The 20,899-nt window shown below is 35.0% G+C and overlaps 2 protein-coding genes across 4 annotated transcripts; one reads left to right on the forward strand and one right to left on the reverse strand.

The window, feature by feature from the left end:
- Positions 1-177: 177 nt before the first annotated feature.
- On the forward strand, positions 178-12,948 carry LOC117330359 (pre-rRNA-processing protein TSR1 homolog). Of its 3 annotated transcripts, none has more exons than XM_033888580.1 (21): positions 178-375; positions 696-766; positions 1,030-1,116; positions 1,442-1,554; positions 1,775-1,970; positions 2,401-2,471; positions 3,460-3,616; positions 4,125-4,301; positions 4,550-4,694; positions 5,256-5,353; positions 5,658-5,789; positions 6,621-6,691; positions 7,097-7,189; positions 7,541-7,685; positions 9,013-9,064; positions 9,702-9,907; positions 10,237-10,339; positions 10,761-10,901; positions 12,003-12,077; positions 12,301-12,464; positions 12,495-12,948. In XM_033888580.1, exons 1-21 carry the CDS (start codon positions 264-266, stop codon positions 12,546-12,548), a joined length of 2,463 nt encoding a protein of 820 aa, XP_033744471.1. In that variant the 5' UTR covers positions 178-263; the 3' UTR covers positions 12,549-12,948. The 3 variants fall into 3 exon arrangements, with proteins under 3 accessions (XP_033744471.1, XP_033744472.1, XP_033744470.1); XM_033888581.1 differs by having other exon boundaries at positions 12,301-12,461; XM_033888579.1 differs by having other exon boundaries at positions 12,301-12,948.
- Positions 12,949-13,939: 991 nt separating this feature from the next.
- On the reverse strand, positions 13,940-20,881 carry LOC117330368 (protein lin-37 homolog). Its single transcript, XM_033888598.1, has 8 exons — positions 20,747-20,881; positions 19,000-19,069; positions 18,538-18,591; positions 18,183-18,286; positions 17,732-17,910; positions 17,277-17,399; positions 16,564-16,637; positions 13,940-14,591 (listed from the first exon to the last, which is right to left on the reverse strand). Exons 1-8 carry the CDS (start codon positions 20,769-20,771, stop codon positions 14,495-14,497), a joined length of 726 nt encoding a protein of 241 aa, XP_033744489.1. The 5' UTR covers positions 20,772-20,881; the 3' UTR covers positions 13,940-14,494.
- Positions 20,882-20,899: the final 18 nt, after the last annotated feature.

Here is a 20,899-nt window from a genome sequence, read left to right on the forward strand (position 1 = left end):
TTTTTTAATTGCAACATTTCAGGCATAAGCTTAAATCTTGATGGGCCTGCAATATTAAGGCCATTTTTTGAAACGTAGGCCCGCACCTACGTAAGCTTAGACATTTATAAATGCAGTGTCGTGTGAAAACATTATCGATTGATTCTTGTCGGTTGTTGTCGGCTTGGAGCTTTTCTTAAAATGTCGCTTACGTCTTTAAAAAAAGAGTTCCGGTTTACAACACGTGTTGTTTGTGAAATGACAGTTTGCGATATATTTTAGAAATGGGGGTCGAAACGCAGGAAACACACAGATCAGGACAGTGGAAACAACAAAACAAATCTCACAAACACGGAAAACATAGGAGTAAAGGTCAAATAGAAAGACAATCGCAAGGTATGTTAGATATATAGCAGAGTGGATACTGATGAGTTGAGCAACCATCTCATATATTTACAAATTTACAAGTCATATGCCTGTACAATGGAGTACTTTTCTTAGTTATTATGATGGATTTCGTATAAGCATTTGTTAATTTGTGTCATGAAAATTTCAACATTTACTCTAGATAGCATGTTACTGTTTTTCTGAAGATGTCCATGAATGTTTTAAAACAAAATGTTCCTGTTTTTTCCCCTTGTAAAACCTATTTGATACTTGTCTGTCGTTTACATTGATTCATCAGAGATGATAACATGGTATTTACCTGTTTATAGGTAGAGTAAATGTCAAGACATTGTCAAGGAGAAATAAACAACAAACTAGGAAGAATGACAGGAGACATCAGGTAAATAGAAGTCTATTGCAGTATCTTTCATGGTCAGATTGGTTTAAAAGCAGCATTGTTGCATTCTTTCATGACAGGAAGGAGGTAAAACCTTGTCACATTTTACAAACAGTCTAGACTAGTACTGAAAATTATTTGAAAATAAGATGATTAAAACCAGTTCCAATTTTAATTTTGTTGTGATCTGATTGCCAATGCAAGGTTTAAAAAATATAATATTATATAGAGCTACCATTTCTACCATTGATTTATACCTGGGGCAGGCCCAGCAAATAAGAAAGCAAAAAAGAGACGAGGTGTTGGAGAAGAAGAGGAACAGGGGAAGTCAAGGATCACCTCCACATTTTGTGGTAAGGCTTATGTCACTGTCTCTAATTATATAATCATTGAATAAATTTCAGAGCATATGGTATTTTTTCCTTTAAATGGTGTGCTAATTGATCTCTTGATCGAACATCTGTGGGAATGAGCCAAGCCCTAAAAATTGTCCTGGAAAATAATTTAAAGGATCAGATCTAGATATATACAACAATTGAAAATATGTTTGTCTAGGAGTGAGAGCTAGCTCCTTTCGTCCAAATTCATCTGGCTATTTGTTATTTGTGTTCACAATGAGTGATATTTTCTGCTTAACTACAGAAATATTTTTCTTTATTTTTTTTAAAATTCTTGCAGGTGATATTGCCACTCCATAAAGATATTGACTGTGATGCTGTTCTTGAACTGTTAAAACAATGTGATGAAACAGCAGTGGTTTCTAAAAACGAGCAAGGCATCTGTCATATCAGGTAAATAGCCTTAGTCATTTAAAAAAAAATATTGTTCAAATTGGTTTAATTGGTTTAATTGTGCTTAGACATTGGGAAAAGTTTTATACATTTCAATCTCATATGGTTAATAAATTGACATAAAATTAAATTCTTTTGTCATATTCATTTGAAGGTATTCTAATATGTAACAAAATATTACAACAGACAATATGCTTATTAGAGTTGTTGTATCCTGCAGTGTGCCAAGGTTTAAACAACGGCTGTCATTCTTCATACCTGAGTATGGCAATCTACATGCCATCTTGGATGCAGCCAAAGTTGCAGACTCCTTGTTGTGTCTCCTGTCACCAGAGGGCGCTGCTGACAGTGTCGGTGAACACTGTATATCATGTCTATATGCACAGGGACTTCCCGCCATAACATTTGGTGTACAAGTGTGTATCAATGAGCTATTGAATAGAGCAGAAATTTTATATGCTTTGTTAAAATACCAAATTTTTAACAGATTTTCAAATTGAATGAGAATGATTGTTTGAAGCAGGTTTACATGTACTATTGTAACTTAATAATATTGCCACATAATCACTGTACATGTTATCCTAAACACCAAAACCTTGAATTAATGAAACTATTAATGTAAAAAAAATGTTCATGTATTCACGAGGAATGCTGCAGCTACAAACACAATACAAGGCAGAGTGATTTAGAATTCAGCACAGGAATTTATAAGTTGACTGTTCTAAATTCAGCACAGGAATTAAGATTAGTTGACTGTTCCATCACTTGCCAGTGGAATATTTTACATATCCGGATTATCCCTAGTCAAATTAAGTTATTTTTGAAAATATGGTAAATCCATTTCAGGGTCTGAAGACGTTGAATGCGAAAAAGCAAAACGAAGCAAAGAAAACAATACAGAGACACATAGACAAAAGGTAAGGAGCACCTGTATATACTGTTTGTTTCCATAGTTACTGAAATGATATTAGTTTTGCCTAATTGAGGAGTAGATAAAGCTGGCCGTGATATCAGACCCCTTTTGATTTTTTTTTTTTTTTGTGACATGGTCATGCATATAACAAAGTATCCAGTTTTTGCTAGTCTTTGATTAAGCAGATTTTCCTTTAGGACTCAACTACTTCTTATTGAAACTGCATACTTTTTCTGTGTTTTTCCTACTTTTTCATGTTTTAAATGTTGCTATTCTAACTGTTTAGCTATTATATCCTATCAAATTTATGTCTGAGTATGAAATTATGCCTAAATACTTAACATATGGAAGATGAACAATAAATGTTGACTTCTGTTTTCTGTTCTGGGTTATTAAGTTAGGATGATAGTCAGAATCTTGTCCTAGCTTAGGATGATAGTTAGAATCTTGTCCTAGCTTAGGATGATAGTTAGAATCTTTTCCTAGCTTAGGATGATAGTTAGAATCTTTTCCTTGCTTAGGATGATAGTTAGAATCTTGTCCTAGCTTAGGATTAAAAGTTCGAATCTTGTCCTAGCTTAGTATGATAGTTAGAATCTTGTCCTAGCTTGAAGGTAGTTCAACAAATTCGGAAGAATTACACAATTATCTAACCATCGGCAAGCAAAGCGGAGATATCATTCCTCAACCGTAAGTGTGTCTGTTGAGGTAGAAACAGTTTCCTCTCCTTTTGTTCAGGGTTTGTCTTTTCCTACAATACTATGATTTACTGGGTATAAGACCATGCTCGGGATAAGCCCACCTTCCTATTTTTTTTTTTTTTTTGCATTTTTCTGTTGGCCTTTTTCAAATACATGTATAACACATGAAATTGCAGGAAGTAAGGGCATTCAGTGACTTTGTGTTGACATCAGTGATTTTATGTTGAGAATGTAGTTGATTCAGTAAGTATACTTTGTATAGATAGTTCAAGAGATTAATTGTTTTTCCAGGTTTCCTACTGAGAAATTCCATGCCATAGATCTGCCCCAGGATGCTCTACTTGTACTGCGGAGAATCACCAATCACAAGCTACCCCCAGTCTTCTTCAGGGACAACAGGCCACATATGTTAGCAGAAAGCATTGAGTTTGAAATTGACAGTGAAGAGGTACTGACTTTAGAGAACCAGTCTTGAGAATTTTATTCTTTTTGGGACAATAATGCAGATAACTGTTAAATGAAGCACATTTGGATTAATTTGTGATAAAATAAATGTTAGTATCTTGGTAGTAATTACCTTCCTTTGAAATTTTACCTACGCAATGTAAATGTTGTGTAGTAAGAAGTATTTCAGTAGAGCAGACTATCTTACTGTAGTGGGACTATACTGGGTCGATCATCGGCGACCAGGTAGCTCAATTGGTAGAGCATCCGTACTTTGAAATGTCCATGAATGGTTTTCAGGTCAATTACCATTATTGAATGCCCTAAAGTATGTACTTACTGGAATGTTTGACATCATAATGTGTTATTTCACAGGGAGACAAATTTCATTGTGGTGAATATATTCTAGTATACAGTATGTGGATACAATTGTCAGCTTATAGAAACATTTTGAGAAATGCATGAAATAATGTTTATGCTATGTCTATACATCAAGTGTTTTTTCTCTCCAGAGTGAAGTTGGGACACTAAAGCTGTCAGGGTACCTACGAGGACGGTCACTGTCAGCTAACGGTCTCATACACCTGCCAGGCTGGGGGGACTTCCAGATGTTACAGATAGATGCACCTAACGACCCTCATCCCTTCAATCAGAAACTAGCCAAAGATTCACGCAAACAGAATGGTCTGGTAGGTCTTGTTACAATAGAAGTTATGAGTGCCTAGTAAAAATCATAAGCAGAACTTATCAATTTTAAGTCATATATAATGACATAAGATTAGAAATCAGACTGTTTGTTTGAAATACAAATACCAAATACCAGTCACTACACTTTCTACTTAATTGGTAATGGATGGCCTGCTGAATTCAGATATCAAAATCTGAACCTTATATAGAATTGAATTTTGTGTGTTTTAAGATGTTTCCTTTTTATCAGGATATTGAAATGGAGGGAGAGAAGGAGGAGGTGAGGGTTCTAGAGAAGGCTGATCCACGACATCAGGAGTCCCTACAAAGTGAGGTAATCCCAGACCCGATGGAGGGGGAGCAGACCTGGCCTACTGATGCTGAACTGGCTGAAGGTAAAATAAACTAATATTTCCAGATTAGAGATGATGGTGCTAATGATTTTCTGACTTTTGCTAAATTGGACTTGTTGAAAAAAAGTGAATTCAATTCTGAAAGATAATTAGTGCCAAAATGACCAACTTAAGAAACTATACAATGATGCCATGATATTATGAAACATATTCTTCAGGTCAGTTATTGTGTGTGTGTGAATAGATATTGGTATATCAAAACTAGTGTATGATTAGAGCTTGACTGTTGTGACTGATGAATATTTGACATACTTGTTATTTCATTACCATGGGTGCATTAGGATCCAGAGAGTCACTTTGGTTGGTAATGGATGAGACATACAATTATAGCTATTGAACTATCGACCTTTAAATGACTATTAGTAAATAATATTTATAATCTGATCATTCTTATTGGACTGGATGATAACACACAGCGTTCTAAATGTTGGAGGAAACAAGAGCCTCTAGAGAAAACCAAGTGGTTGGGCGGGAAAATGTTTGAAAAGTGGCATGGTGTGTTTGTTCTTTACTTCAGATTTAGATTTATTTAATATATTTCAGCTGAAAAACAGTCCAAAAAGAAGGTCATGAAGAAAGTACCCAAGGGGACATCAGAGTATCAGTCTGCCTGGATTTTGGATGACGACGAAGATCATGTGGTTAGTATTCTGTATTCTGTAATTCTAACTTTATTTCATTGTTACTTTTCTTTATTGATCATTTTACTCGCTCCATGTGTAATGAAATTATCCAAATACATTAAACATCATATTTCGAAAGTTGTGTGGAAATCTATAGTATAATATTCAGAGGAAGGCAGTGAAATGGTCATAATGTCTGTAAATCATACTTCAAACATTGTGTGGAAATCTATAGTATAATAATTTAGAGGAAGGCAGTGAAATGGTCATAATTTCTGCACCAGTTAAGATTTATTAAAGGGATTTTTCTTTATGTATGAAGGGAGCATCCAAAGCCATGCTTGATGATGAAGAGGATGAAGATGAGGATGAAGATGATGTGGATATGGAAGCTGAGGAGGAGGAAGACTCGGATGGAGATGAAGAAGCATCTGGTGATGAGGAGTTTGAAACTGTAAGTACATGTACTGCCAATAAACATTTCACATGTAACTATACATCTGCAGGGGTACTGTGTCATTTCTAGTTATTTATTATGTTGGGGGTTGGGAGCTGCCATGGCCCCTTTGTACAGCCCCTAGAGTAAGTATGTTTCTCATTTTAATTACCTTTAACAATCATTGATGTTGAATAGACAGACCTCACAGAACCCTGACTAACATAGTGAGGTTTGTATTTGATTGTAAAACCATACCTAGCTAGCATATACATGTACATGCAATATTAGTCCCTACTGATCAGAAGAGGGGAATCCATCATACGTAACACCGAAGTTTGTCAGCTACATTCCTTGAGGGATTTTAATTTCACTGATAAAGGACCATAATATTTCAAACAAGTTAGAGTTTCAGGGTTTTTGGGTCAAGGTCACTGTTACTATTATTACCATTATTGGGGGCCTTTAGGGGACATGTATTGCTTTAGCAGTATACCTAGTATGCTTGTTATAATAATTATGACTCGGGTATATGTACAATCAAAAGTCGACCAAGTGATGACATAGATTGGTATACCTGGCCAAGTATCATCTCAGGAGAATGCAGTCATTTCCCCTGAATATCAATTTATAGAAGAACCTCATTGTTTGTAGATGCCTGTGTTATCAATACATTACGGAGTTGAAAATAATAATGTACCAGGCAATTTGTGTCTGTCTCTTCAGGCCATGATATTTTCCAATGCGAAGGATAATTTCTTGGAATTTTATACACACATGTATCATACGTTGGTGCGATTGATAAACTTGTTCATGGTTACTAAACAAAAATATGTTTTCTATTTACAGTTAACAATGACAGAAAATAATGATGCTGAGAGATATGATGAAAACATGGACATGGATGAGGAACGATCCATGTAAGTTTATCTGAGTCAGTGACCTTTACTGTATACTTCTGTTGTCTTTAATTCAAATATTGCTTATACTCTACTTAAAAATTGAAACTGTTTTTGAAGAAAATGATATTAATGAAAAACAATATATGTCCGATACAAGGTCAGATTATATATACAGTAGTAAGAGTTTTAAGCTGTTCTCATGCATGGTTCTTTATACTTATTCCATCTACCAACTTGAAATAGGGGTAAGAAAAAATTTGTGTGTAAAGTTGCTTTTTGTAATTGATATGAAATATTTAAGACTTATTAATAATCAGCCTTTCATCTTGGCAAATATTAAAGATTTCTCACTTTACACACAGATGCTCTTATATTGTGTTGGTTACAATGTATTTGATTGGTTTTCTATGGTATTAAACCCAGGTTTGAGAAGATGAAGGAGGAAAAACTACATGTGATGTTCCCAGACGAGGTTGACACGCCTATGGAGAAGGTGGCCAGACAGAGGTTTGCAAGGTAAACAAGTTACGGTCAATCAATCGTAGTTAACATTGACTGGTCAGATATGAGGGCGAGGACATAAGAAAACCACTTCAGTATCTTTATGTCACTTGCCATGTTATCATTAAATTGATTTATTAAATTTTTGGTCACAGTAAAATTTAAATATTAATTACTTCATGAAAGCACATGATTATCTACTAAAAGGCAGATCTGAAGTATCTTATGTTTTGTCATAACATGACATTTTCACCATATATATATAAATACTTTTAAAAACACCAATGACCATTATGTTCTCAATATATTAATGTTTGTTAAAGCAGCATGTCATGTTTGATATTCTGTCCACTCTACACCTCCCAGGTATCGTGGCCTGAAAAGCTTTAGGACCACATTGTGGGACCCCAAGGAAAACCTACCATTGGATTATGCTAGAATATTTCAGTTTGGAAACTTCAAAAAGACCAAGAAGAAAGTCTTAACTGATGACACTGACAGCGGGGCATTGGTGAGTATTCTTTATTATGTTTTGGACGTTAAAATTTGTATTGAGGGACATGGTAGGTGAAAGGTGAATGTTTCTTGATGACAGTCGTATAAAGTATGCACTGTATGTTTGAATAAATGTGTTTTTTAGCTGATTGAAGTGAAGTGGGGTGTCGTTTCGTTTGTGGCAGAGTTACCAACAATGTCCTTTCCACAGTACCCAGACCACCTGCCATATATAAAAATGTTAATTTTTAGGTCACCTTACCATAGGTCATGATGACCTATTGCGATAGCCTTTTTCCCGTCGACATGAGTCGCGTTAACTCTTCCTTGTGAACACAATTACTTGAGGAAATGTTCACTGAGATTGATGAAACTTGGTATTGAGTCTTACTTGAGTAAATATCAAGTTTGTAGAAACTTTGTGTGCAGCCTTATATCAATAAGATCTTTGACATGTTCTAAAATGGAAATTTGTCGACAGTAACTTACAGAGTTATTGTTCTCTAATGATATTATCATTGGACCTTGTGAACATAACTTGTAAATATCAAGCATGTTATATGAAACTTTGTATGCCGCCTTCTTAGGTCACCTGAGACAAAGTGCGTTGTAAACAATTAACATTTTCAACTTCCTCTCAATAACTAACAAGCCCAGAGACCTGATATTAGGTCTAAGGGTTACTAAGTGTGTTCCAATGGATGACCTTCATCTTCAAAGTCACAGGGGTCAATTATGCTAAAATCTGTAAACGACTTTTCTCAATAACAGCAGGCCAAGGGACCTGATATTGGGCTTGTAGCATGCTAGGGTGAAGGGCTATCAATTGCAAGTTTATTCAAATGAATGCCCTTAACCTACATTCAAGGTCACAGAGATCAAATAGGCTTAAATCTTTAGAAAATTATTTTTCCATAGCCAAGAGACCTGATATTAGGCCAGTAGTATGCTGTAGTGAAGGACTAAATTATAGATTAATATGAACAAACCTAGTCTACTCTGATATTTGAATAAAATGGTAATCAGCTTCAAACTTCAAAGTTGCTGTAGAACCAGATGAGCGATAAAGGCCCATTGGACCTCTTGTTTTGATCTGCATCATAGTTTATAAAAAATAAATTCACAAAAAGCATAAATTAGCATAAATTAGAAAAAAAACGTGTGTTTGGGCCTGGCCAGCCTGACGTCTCTTACTGTCAACAATGTATTCCTATGTCTAAACAGTCTAAAGTTTACTGAAGTGTTGACATCAATTTCGTTAGTAAGGCCAACTGAAAAATACATGCTGGAAGTATAAATACTTGTATATGGAATTAACTGCTAAACTTATGTATCTATTTCAGCCTGGTTGGTTCATCACCGTGCATATAGCAAACGTTCCCAGGGAATTCATGGGTGAGTATGTTCTTCGTTTGATTACGGATTCTTGTATAGTAAGTGGTCTAACCCAACAACGAAAATTTGTAAACTTTTGCAACTTTTAAAGTTAAGAAATGGAATACTTGGGTATTAGAAAGGATATTTTAGTAAAAATATATTTGATTTAATTATTACAGGGTGTTTAATTAAGGAAGGCTTTGACTATCTTCAAAATTATCAAATGTATCGAGATGATCTTGCTTAGACCTATTTAGAATATTAGTTTTAATTACATTGTCTTTATTATCACAATGTCTTTATTCTAGATCAATTTGCTATAAATTTTACTTTGCTCTACACTAACAAATCCTTGTCCAGTGAAATATTTACACCTTAATCAGTGGTAAAGCTGCAAGTTCATTTAAATGTTAATTTAGCAAGATTTTGGTCAGTAAAAATTTGGATACTACGCCAAGAAAGCTGAGAAATAATAAATTTGTTGTTATGATAGTACATTGTATTGCCCTCATAGTATTGGAGATTTAAAATGTTAACTACAACAAATATTTCTTGTCCTACAGTCATGATTTTGACTAAAATGTACACACAAAATTCAGGGATCCACTTTGATGGTAAATGTAGAGCTTATTTCCTAGTTAATATTGTGTTACAGAATCCTACAAACCTGGGTCCCCTGTAGTGATGTTTGGACTGTTGCAACACGAACAGAAAATGTCTGTCAGCAATTATGTCATCAAGCGTTGTGGAGAATCACGATTTCCAATCAAGTCCAAAGAGAGGCTCATATTTCACGCTGGTTTTCGGAGATTCTCTGTTTGTCCCATATTTTCACAACACACAAATGGAAATAAACATAAGGTACATGGCTCTGTATTCACTAAACTGTACATATATATAAAAAGGAGGCCATTTTAACAAAGGAACAAGTGGTCTGGATTTATGTTCATATTTAAACCAGATAAGATATCCGAGTTCTGTATCTGTATTTAGTACGTCATGGATTCCCATGTGATAAGTTCCATAGATCTGACTTGGTTTAAGGGCTAAACTGTAAGAGTTTAGTTAGAAAGTAATCTTTCACAACACCTTATTCTTACTTTTCTTTTCCTATTTTAATTGGTTCTGTAGCCAGATTACTTCACTTTTTTGACTTTAAGTTTATAATGTCAATTTGAACTACCTTCCAGTTTGAGAGATTTCTGTACCATAATGTGGCTACCATGGCAACAATCTATGGACCAATCATGTTCCCTCCATCACCAGTGCTTGTGTTCAAGGAGATGGGAACAGGTAAGACTTTTTGTGTATTTGAATGATGCGAGTAGATATTATGGAGGATAGGAACTATTGTGCTGAGTTTTCAGTACATTCTTTGTATTACAATTTCAAGAAATTAAAGTGACTTAATATTTACTAATTAGTATTTAAATGATCATTCACTATCTAAGTAGAAAAATTACAATATCATTTTGCTATGGGGTCACCCAGGTATTCTAATATCATGGCAACTGCCAGCGATATGAAGGAATATAGTAAACATATGTGAATATGCATGTAGGCAATGAAATTATTGCTGTGTAAAGATCTGCTAAACCAAGGTCAAATATATTGAAAAAAATTAATTCAATATAATACATCAACCTTTACATTAAACCAGACAAACCTTTCCTCCTTTTGATAGTTAAACAGAATGTTTTAACTTGCGTTGTAGGCGCACATGAATTGGTGGCCACTGGTTCCCTGTCGTCGGTCAACCCTGACCGTACCGTGGTGAAGCGTGTTGTACTCAGTGGATATCCATTCAAAATCAACAAACGAACTGCCGTCATTAGATATATGTTCTTCAACAGAGGTCAGTAACATTGGTAAACCAGTAATTTGTGAAACCTGTTTACAATAAATAATTAAAATTACAGTACCATATATTAAGATAATTATAATTTCTTTATTTCTACAGTCTTCTCCCGAGATATTTAAGTGGAATAACTATTAGACAATTTTAGAGGAATAGATATAAATGTACTGTAATATGTTCAGTAGCAGTTTGTATAATTATACATAGAACCTGTAAATCATCATATCTACATGTACACATGTTAGCTAATTTGTCAGTAATTAGATAGACTTCGGTTCTCTAAACACTTTGGATGTTATCTATACCATGTGGTGTTTACATGTAGACTTCAGGTCACGAACCCCATAACCATATTAAGTCGGGGAAATCTATCTGTCGAGCCGATGCACATTATGATTATTATAAAAGAGTAGCATTTTGTGCATACCAATGTCACTCCCGTGCTTTGCACGGACACGTCACTCCTCCCGTATTCGTACGAATACAGCACCTACCTACATCAAAAAAGAGAGGAACCAACAATCGACGACTTCATTATTATATAACTACACCTCTACAAAATCCACAACTACAAAATACACTAAGAATTATTATACTTTATTAAGACAATCATAATTTCTTTATTTCTGCAGTCTTCCTGTGAGATATTTTAGTTGAATAGATATTAAGACAATTATAATTTCTTTATTATTGAAGTCGTCTTGTGAGATATTTTAGAGGAATAGAAATTAAGATACTTATAATTTCTTATTTCTGCAGACTTCTTGTGAGATATTTTAAAGGAATAGCCCTAAGCTACTTCTTCCTTTGCATTATAATATATATTTATTGTTGTGATAATAATTGAATGTCACAGAATTGAGATGTGATAATAACTAGTGTATAAGTATGAAGATCTTAAGGAGCGATATACATTTTGTATTGTCAGAAATTTGCAAATTAAAAGACAAAAATATTTGTTTTGTCTCATTTGGTAACTAAAATGTATTGCTGGGCATTTTACTAACCGAAATATGTTATAAGATAAAATTGTTCCAGTGCCATTAAATTCTAATGTATACTTTTATACACAAAGCAATGATTGTGATTCTGTTTCAGAGGACATTATGTGGTTTAAGCCAGTTGAACTGCGGACAAAATGGGGAAGAAGAGGAAATATTCGTGACAGCCTTGGTATGTGTCAAGTTTAAGCTGTTAACTTGTTTCAATGAGTCAATGAACCCTTGATTAATCTTTTAAGATTTATGAGGTATTTGTTTTTTGATACTAAAGGTATTATATAACTGTTCAAGACATTTAACTCAGTGATAAGATTTTGATTTTATCTTTGTAACATTAACCTTTAACATTGAATTCCTATCATATACTTGATTTTGATCTCACTTATACATTCCAGGAACACATGGACACATGAAGTGCGTGTTTGACGGTCAGCTTAAGTCACAGGACACAGTACTTATGAACTTGTACAAGCGTGTGTTCCCAAAGTGGACATATAACCCTTATGTTAGATGTCCCCCAACCATCTGTGATATTGGTGATGTTGATGATGATGATGATGAGGAGGAGGAGGAGGAGGAGGAGGAGGAGGAGGAGGAGGAGGAGGATGGCGAGGATATGCAAGCCTACCAAATGTTTGAATGAGAAAAAGAAACTGCTGCAATAAACAATATATATAGAGCAAGCAAATCTCTGCAGAGCTGATGTGGTCCAGTTTGAGCCCTTTAAATTATTTTATCTGAATAAATACCAAATGGGTATACAGGTTATTTGTTCACTGATCAGGAATGGACTTGTAAATTTCAAATTAATGCTTCTTGAAATTCATTGATGTATTCTGTTGGGCATTTCAAAGAGGAAATTACATGCGAGTCCAGTGTAAACAAGATGTTTTGCCAACAGATGGGAGAATATTTATCAATATTTTTACATCTTGATAAACATTTTGTTGTGATCAGATTTAAATCCCCATACAACAGGTTATATTGTACCTAACGTTAATTCGTGAGCTGTACATATACAGTAAAATATGATTTTTAAAGATTCTAATGTTTTTGTTACATGTATTATATTACCCAATCATCATTTCATGGGTGTGATGTGGTATGATATTGTCCTTTCACTCATCTGTCTGCCATAACCCTGGTTTGTCTAGAGAAATCTCACTTTTAAACAAATCTCTTTTGAAACATGGGACATTCCCAAGAGGTATTTGGATTCCACTTTAATTTTGAGTAATTGCTCTTTATTTCAGTATTTTAATCTTGTTTGGAGATCTCTCAGTTTCTGACCAATCTCTGTGAAACTTAGCTGGTATTATAAGCATGGTTACATATTTAGTTGCTTTCCCAACCTGCATTTTAATTTGACATTTTTTGAAGCGTGGTCAAGAAACATGCTTCTTTCACAAAGATATATTAAAAAAACCTTTTTGTTGATACAAAACGGGCTTGAAAGTGAATAAATGATTTGTACATTATCAATGTTAAAATGCTGCAGTAAAATCTATGAAAGTATGGTGTATACAGAGTGATCTACAGTACATTGGAACACCTACTCTAGAATTTACTGTATGTATTGAGTGGGAAGCAACAAGTATTATATATTGGTAGTTGGGGTAATCCAATATCTATCAAATATTAACAAGCATGCTGCAATACCCATCCTCTGCCAGCCCCTCCTAAAGTAGTAACTTTGACCTTGACTTAAAAGCCCTGAAACTTGATCTTGATCTGTAGCTACTCATACTGAAGTTACACTCAAACTTTCACCGACAAACCTTGATCATGGCTGAGAAAAGTGTGGAAAACTGAGTGGACAGACTGACTGACGTGGACAGACTGACTGAGTGGACAGACTGACTGACAGAGAGGACACCTATAGTCCCCTTTATTACCAGGGATTCAACAGAGATGGTCAGGTCTTATAATACCATACTGTCTGCCACGTAGTCACTGCCTTACACAAATCAAGTTTACAACACAAATCAAATTTACAACACAGAGCAAATGATAGTGTACTTTTTATTACATTTGTACTGTACAAATAAAAAATTGCTAATGTACAAATTTAATTGTATTATTCACTCAATTTATTTTAAATTACAAATACAATTTATTCATCAATTATGATTTTAAATTCTACTATCGGTGCTGGGGACAAAGAGACTGAAATATTTGAATTAACCACCTATAGGTAAATGAATACTTGTCCAGAATAATGAAGTGGTTTATATATTTTAAATTACAAATACAGTTTATTAACCAATATGATTTTAACATCTATCATCAGAGGTAGATTAATACAAGAATAGAGTATTGTTCTTAAAAAAAAATGTCCAATGATAAAATTGTTATGCCTACATAAGATATCATCCATTAGCCATGGTCTATTTTGGTTTAGGATAACAAAGTTTGGTAACTTTGAGGCAGGAAATAGTAAACAGAAATGTCATTCTTTCATTTGAAATTTTACGAATCTGAACTATGTCAAGGTATGCCTCCAACTGAATGACAAATACCAGAACATGTTTTCCATGGAATCCTCAATTCACTATAGCATGTATTGAATTAGTCCAATCTCATGCCTCGTCAGGGAGATTCCTTCATTTGCTGATCAAACATCTCGCGTAGAACATTCATACTGTCGGAGAATCTCAGCTCATTCATTAATCCAGCATCACGCCATCTAGAATGCAACATTTTCAGTATTCAATCATGTTTAATTCTTATAGTTAAAGATAGGTGAATCTACTGTATTGATCCTGTAATAAGCCCAGGAAACCAATATAACATTAACCCAAGGCAGGAGATATGACTTGCTGCAGAGCAATGAAATATAGATATCTCATTGGCATTTGTACTGATCTTTGATATACAAATGTATATATGGGTGGGCTTATTATCAAACATGGGCATTTGCTAGATAAATATGGAATATACTAGCAATATACGGCATTCCATACCTAAGGATCAATATATCAATCTGCCAATCCAATGTATAACAGTCATGTCCTGAAACATTATACACTTACAACCATCATCTCTTGTATGAGATTGTATGTCAACAACCTAGGTTCAAAATTCTACCAAATTCATGCATTTTCCAATTGTCCTGAAACTTCATACTATATGTTTTACATACTCAATACCATTATCCTTTGAACAAGTTCAGCTTGTACCAATCTAGGGTCAAAATTGAAGTCACTTTTAATAAATAGATTTTCATTCTCCTTGCCCTACTGACTTAAACAACAATCCCATTTTCCTGAAAATACCAAACACGTAATCTCCACTTGCAGGAGTTAGTGATGGCATTATCACTAAATATAGATTTTTGATGTCTTTGCTCTACCAACTTCATGGATTATCCGATTGTCATGAAACTTCAAACACTTTCTCAAAACCATCATCTCTTGTACAAGTTAATCATTCTGTGGCAAGCCCAAACCCTGATTCCAAATTAAGAACCCCCCCCCCCCCCCCCCCCCCCTTGGTGGTGGGTTATTGCATGATAAATAAATCAAATAGAATACATAACATATAACACATACATGTAATATATTCCATTTTTATGTCATGGCGCAGCATCCGTCGTCCGTCAACATTTGCTTCAAATCGCTAGTCAAAAAGTTCTAATTGGATTTTGACCAAATTTGGCTAGAAACATCATTGGCAGAAGGGGATCAGAATTTGCATAAATGGTGACTGACCCCTAAGGGGCCAGAGGGGCGTGGCCTTATAGGGGAAATTGAGGCAATTCCTTTGAATCGCTACTTGTCATAAAGTTATGAATGGATTTGAACCCAATTTAGTCAGGATTTGTTTGTTTGTTTTTGTTTAACGTCCTATTAACAGCCAGGGTCATTTAAGGACGTGCCAGGTTTTGGAGGTGGAGGAAAGCCGGAGTACCTGGAGAAAAACCACCGGCCAACGGTCAGTACCTGGCACCTGCCCCAGGTAGGTTTCGAACTCGCAACCCAGTGGTGGAGGGCTAGTGATAAAGTGTCGGTACACCTTAACCACTCGGCCACCGCGGCCCCAATAAGTTTAGTCAGGAACATCCTTGGGGGAAGGGGAACAGATTTTGCATAAATGGTGACTCTGACCCCCAATGGGCCAATGGGGAGGGGCCTAATAGGAGAACCAGAGGTAATTACTTTAAATTGCTACTAGTCATTAAGTTATGAATGGATTTGAACCCAATTTGGTCAGAAACATCCTTGGGGAAAGTGAAACAGATTTTGCATTTAATGATGACTTTGGCTAAAGTTGCGGGGCCCCATAGGGGAAATAAAGGTAATTCCTTTAAATCGCTACTTGTCATAGAGTTATGAATGCATGTTGTAAACTTAGAGAGTCTGCACTTCGTTGTTTCTTTAAAGCAGTTGGGATCCCCATACTTTAAGCATTGTTTGAGGTTGACAAATAAAACGAATTGAACATGAACACTATTTTGACATTAGGTCAAATCCAACCAGGTGAGCGATACAGGCCCATGGGCCTCTTGTTATCTATAAAAATGATTTATATTTAGCAGCGTCTGTGATGCATTGTTTGTGACTACAGGTCAACTAGTAATGTGTATCACAAATGCGCTATACACAGATATAGGCCTCAGCTATTGTTTATTCGATGAACTACAGAGACATTGTACTTACGACTGCCGAATCAATCTCCATCGGTCCATATGACTAAGTAACAGGTGTTCAGGAGGAGGGGCCATGTCCTGGTCCTATCAAGTCAAATCATTATCAAACATGTCAAGATAATTTGATGGGAACACAAAGGTACATGTACATGCATTCATTAAATAAACAACTTTTATATGTGCCCTCAATTATAACAGTGTTAATGGCAATGGGCCCATTACAGATGTCCTCCAAACTATTCAACATTTACAATTGTCCAATTACAAAATGGATTGCATCATTTTCACTAGTTTTTGTTTCATCTCCGAGCATATCTTATATTTATCCATTCTTTAGATTTTTATTCGGATTCCCCAAAACAAAAAAGCTGTCTCAAAATGTTTTAGCCAATGAGAGGCTGTGGCAACCACCGTGAACGGTTTCAGGAAATGCGTATTTACAGGCTTTCAGTAATAATCCCTCAAAGTTTGTTAAGATCTGACTTCAACTTTCAGAAAAGAGTCGGTGTCAAAAATCTTTAAAGCGAGAAATATCACGTTAAAAACAAACTTTGTTAGGACTTAATCATTTCTCTTGAAGGTCAGCAATTTGAAAGTTGCTCGCTTTGTCGGTGAAAAATTTGAACTGTACACAAATGAATCTGACTTGTGGGTCTAAATCATTTAAATTAGATTACTAATATTGAAATGTATCAGTGAAAACACACATTTCAACAAACTCACCGCATTGATGTCGAGTTCCTCTTCAGGCTGGGGTACTGGCATGGGAATACGATAATCTTGTACAACATCGGGATCAGCTTTGATAGGGTCTGGTAGTTTGAACACATCAGGAAATATATCCTCCTTTAACATAAATTTGTTGGTAAAGAGTCCTTTTTTTGTTTCATTAAACATAATGTTGATTGAAAACAAGCAGAGATAAATCACCAATAGGAGAAAAATCATTGAGAACCAATATCCAACATCTACCAGCTGTAGATAAAGGCAGAATACTATATGGAAGGGAAAACTGGCTTCAGGAGTCCATTATTTTTCATTTGAATTAGGTTCTTTGGGTTGATATATTAAGATTAGACATCATTACTTTGAAAACATTTCATTTTGTGCAGTTCTGGTGGACAATTTTTAGTGGAACACAACCAAAGCAGGTGTTAAATGAAATTTAATTGTTTCACCTCCTCTTCACTGTTCGTGGGTGGTTCTGGATCAGGTGTTGGAGTTCTCTCCCTTGTCCCTAAGGATCTGTTGTGAGGCTGGTTTTTGAGCCAAGCCCTACATACAGGATAGAGTGCAGCTTCCTCATCAAACTGAGCCAGGTCTACACTACGGTCAAATAGCTTCATCACATAAGTATCTGTGACAGACAAAAAATGATACCCATCAACACCAGCAGGGATAGGACAGTTTAGTCCTCAATTATTTTCTGTGAATTAACTATGATATTCAAGTCATACAGAGATCTTAAAATTCTTAGATGAAACAAAATGCATGTAAATAAACATTAATTGAGCACATTATTATATTTGTGTCTATAATATAAAAGATTATAACTACATTAATTATAAGTTATACTCCACTTCTATATCTATGGATCACACTGAATACACATGTACAGTTACTACATACGATGATACTGGCTTCCATCCGTCAATTCTTCATCTTTCCTTTTCCTCTTTCGGCTAATTTTGGCTGTACTGCGCTTAGTTGGTGACAAAATGATAGCAGGCTCACTACAATGAAGTGAAATTATTATACCTAAAGCAAGACTCCTAGATCTGCAGGGACAATGATACAATACTAACTTTGTATAATTAGAGACTTGGATTGAATTGTAATGTTTACCACAGATAATTTAAAAAAACAATGCAAAATAAAGCAAAAGGTAAGGAAACTAAAACAAAAGTTTTGAAGTGCTCTAAAAAATACAGATATTGTATGATAAACTTTTCAGGATTTATATAAAGTTAAGAATTAATCATACCTCTGCAGCATTTCTGTATGAGTTCCACCATCCTCTTCATCACTTGACAGATTTCTGAAATAGTTTACAACAAAAGTAAGTATTTAATCGGTTACATGGACTCTCACAATCATAAGCCCTTGCTTATTCAAAATTGAATACATTTATACTTTTTAATTAGGGGTCTGTCCATTTATTTGGACAAACCAGTATGTCAATTTTTTTTATTTTTCAGACATAATCTTGAGTGGCCTACAGATGTTGATACAGCCATTACAGGCCTTGAAAGTCTTTGCCCAAAGTTCCCGTTCTTATTTATAAACAAACAACTCTGGCCAAACCAGCCAAAGCGACAAACAAAAACAGATTAGGTTGTATTTCCTACAAATACAGAAGTATCTCCCCCCAGGAATTTACAGTGACACACTGGAACAATCCATGATATGACCGTATCTCTCAATTTATCACAACGATGAAACTTACCCATCCCCCTTTTTGTCAACTAAACTCTGTAGTGTCACACCAAACCGGATCCTAGCTGATGTGACTTCAGCTAAATATAACAGAAATATCCATGAATTTTTCATACAATATACATGTAACAGAAACTTAATTAGATCTAATTAATTTAGTATGTGATAGGCATATCAAACAAATGATCCAACTTGATATTGGGCATATGTTAATTTATCACCTTATATTGCTATAATAGCTGTACAAAACTAACAAAAAACAACCCTATCTAAAAAAAAATTTATTCAAAATTTAAAAATTTGATTTTGCACCAGCTTTCTTTTAGATATTTAACTTATCAATTTATCAGGTTTAACATAGTACATATATATTGGATGATACCTTTAGACCTTTCAACATTGAATGAAGTAATTTTTGTAATGCAACATTCCACCAGGTTGGGATATTATATAGCCTAAAATAGCTATAAATAGTTATAAAAACTGACCAAAAAAAAGTATTTTTGGATAAAAATGCATGTGCACAAAAGTGACACCTGAAACTAGCTGGGGGTGTTCATAAACTACATTTGAACATACTGCCAACAGTTTTGATGGAATTAATTAATAGGGATCGACACTAACAGTAGCCCGGCAGCCCTGGGCTGCCTGGAATCTGGTTGGACTGCCAGAATGTCCAGACCAGCATCCCTGTAGACTGCCAACATTTTCAGTCAAATGTACAATCTCCAGCTAAAGTTTTCTTCATTTACTTCAATAATTTTATTTTCATAACTTTTTTTGTTTAAAACCTGTTGGTGTAAGATCTAATATTTGTATGCTCAGAATGAACTAGACAGCAGGAAACTGCATCTAAAATTCATTTTTTTCCTCAGAGTTTGGGTTAGGGGCTGTAGTGACATGCCTAGACTGGCCATGGCCACCAGACCCTAATTATAAGTTGTTTTGTTAAGAATTGCCACGCTAAATTCTTATACTAGATTATCTGCCCCTAGTTTGAAACTTAGGAGTAGAATCGAATCAGACATATCCCAGGGACCAAAATCATAAAGCTCAATTTTATGTATCATTTTAATATTCGAGAGACAGGGGGCCAGTCTAGGACATGCCCCCAAATCCCCAGGAGGGGCTTCACCATTGATAGCCCCGGCTTCCTCATTTCAAAGCCTGGCAGCCCAGCAGTCTGTCAAGGCTATTATGTTGGTATCAAATGCAACCCCTGATTAATTTGGGTGATTTAAAAGTGAATTATTTTGCTCTATTGTTTCAAATCAAAATTGCTTGTAATATACTTAGATTTGGTTTATAAACATCTTAAGCTAGTTACTAGTTTAAGATGTTGCTTTTAAATGCATGCATTTTCATTACAACAAGACAAAGGCGGCTCCGCATTACCCAAGCCCCTGTGTGTCACAGGGGCCAGATCGAAGTAAATTTTACAAAAGAAACTGGTAATGTGGTTAATGTAATGCAGAATTATTTCTAAAATGAACTGGTTAAATGTAATACAGAATTATTTCTAAAATGAAACACTTTATACTTTTAATAAAATTGTATGTCACACAATAAGCTAGACGGCATTACATTGGTCACCGAAAGAGGTTACTGTATATAAAAAAAAAATATATTTCTCAAACTAGACTATTAAATTTAGTTTTAAGCTCAATATGTGTCATGTGCGATTCTACCGATTGTGGTTACGGGTCAGTATAGGACACAAACGATATATGTCTTTTTCGTCGCATACTTATCATTACCAAGTTTAGCTGACTTCCCCGACATTCTGAATGCAGCAGTGGGTTACGTGATGGATATTCTGTGTAGTGCCAAGTCCACGGATTGTTATTTCAGATTTTCCGCCATTGTTGGTGAGACCCAAACAGCTTTGTTATCTGGAATGGGATTGGCTG

This window comes from Pecten maximus, chromosome 7 (assembly GCF_902652985.1).
Source record: "Pecten maximus chromosome 7, xPecMax1.1, whole genome shotgun sequence".
Taxonomy (NCBI): domain Eukaryota; kingdom Metazoa; phylum Mollusca; class Bivalvia; order Pectinida; family Pectinidae; genus Pecten; species Pecten maximus.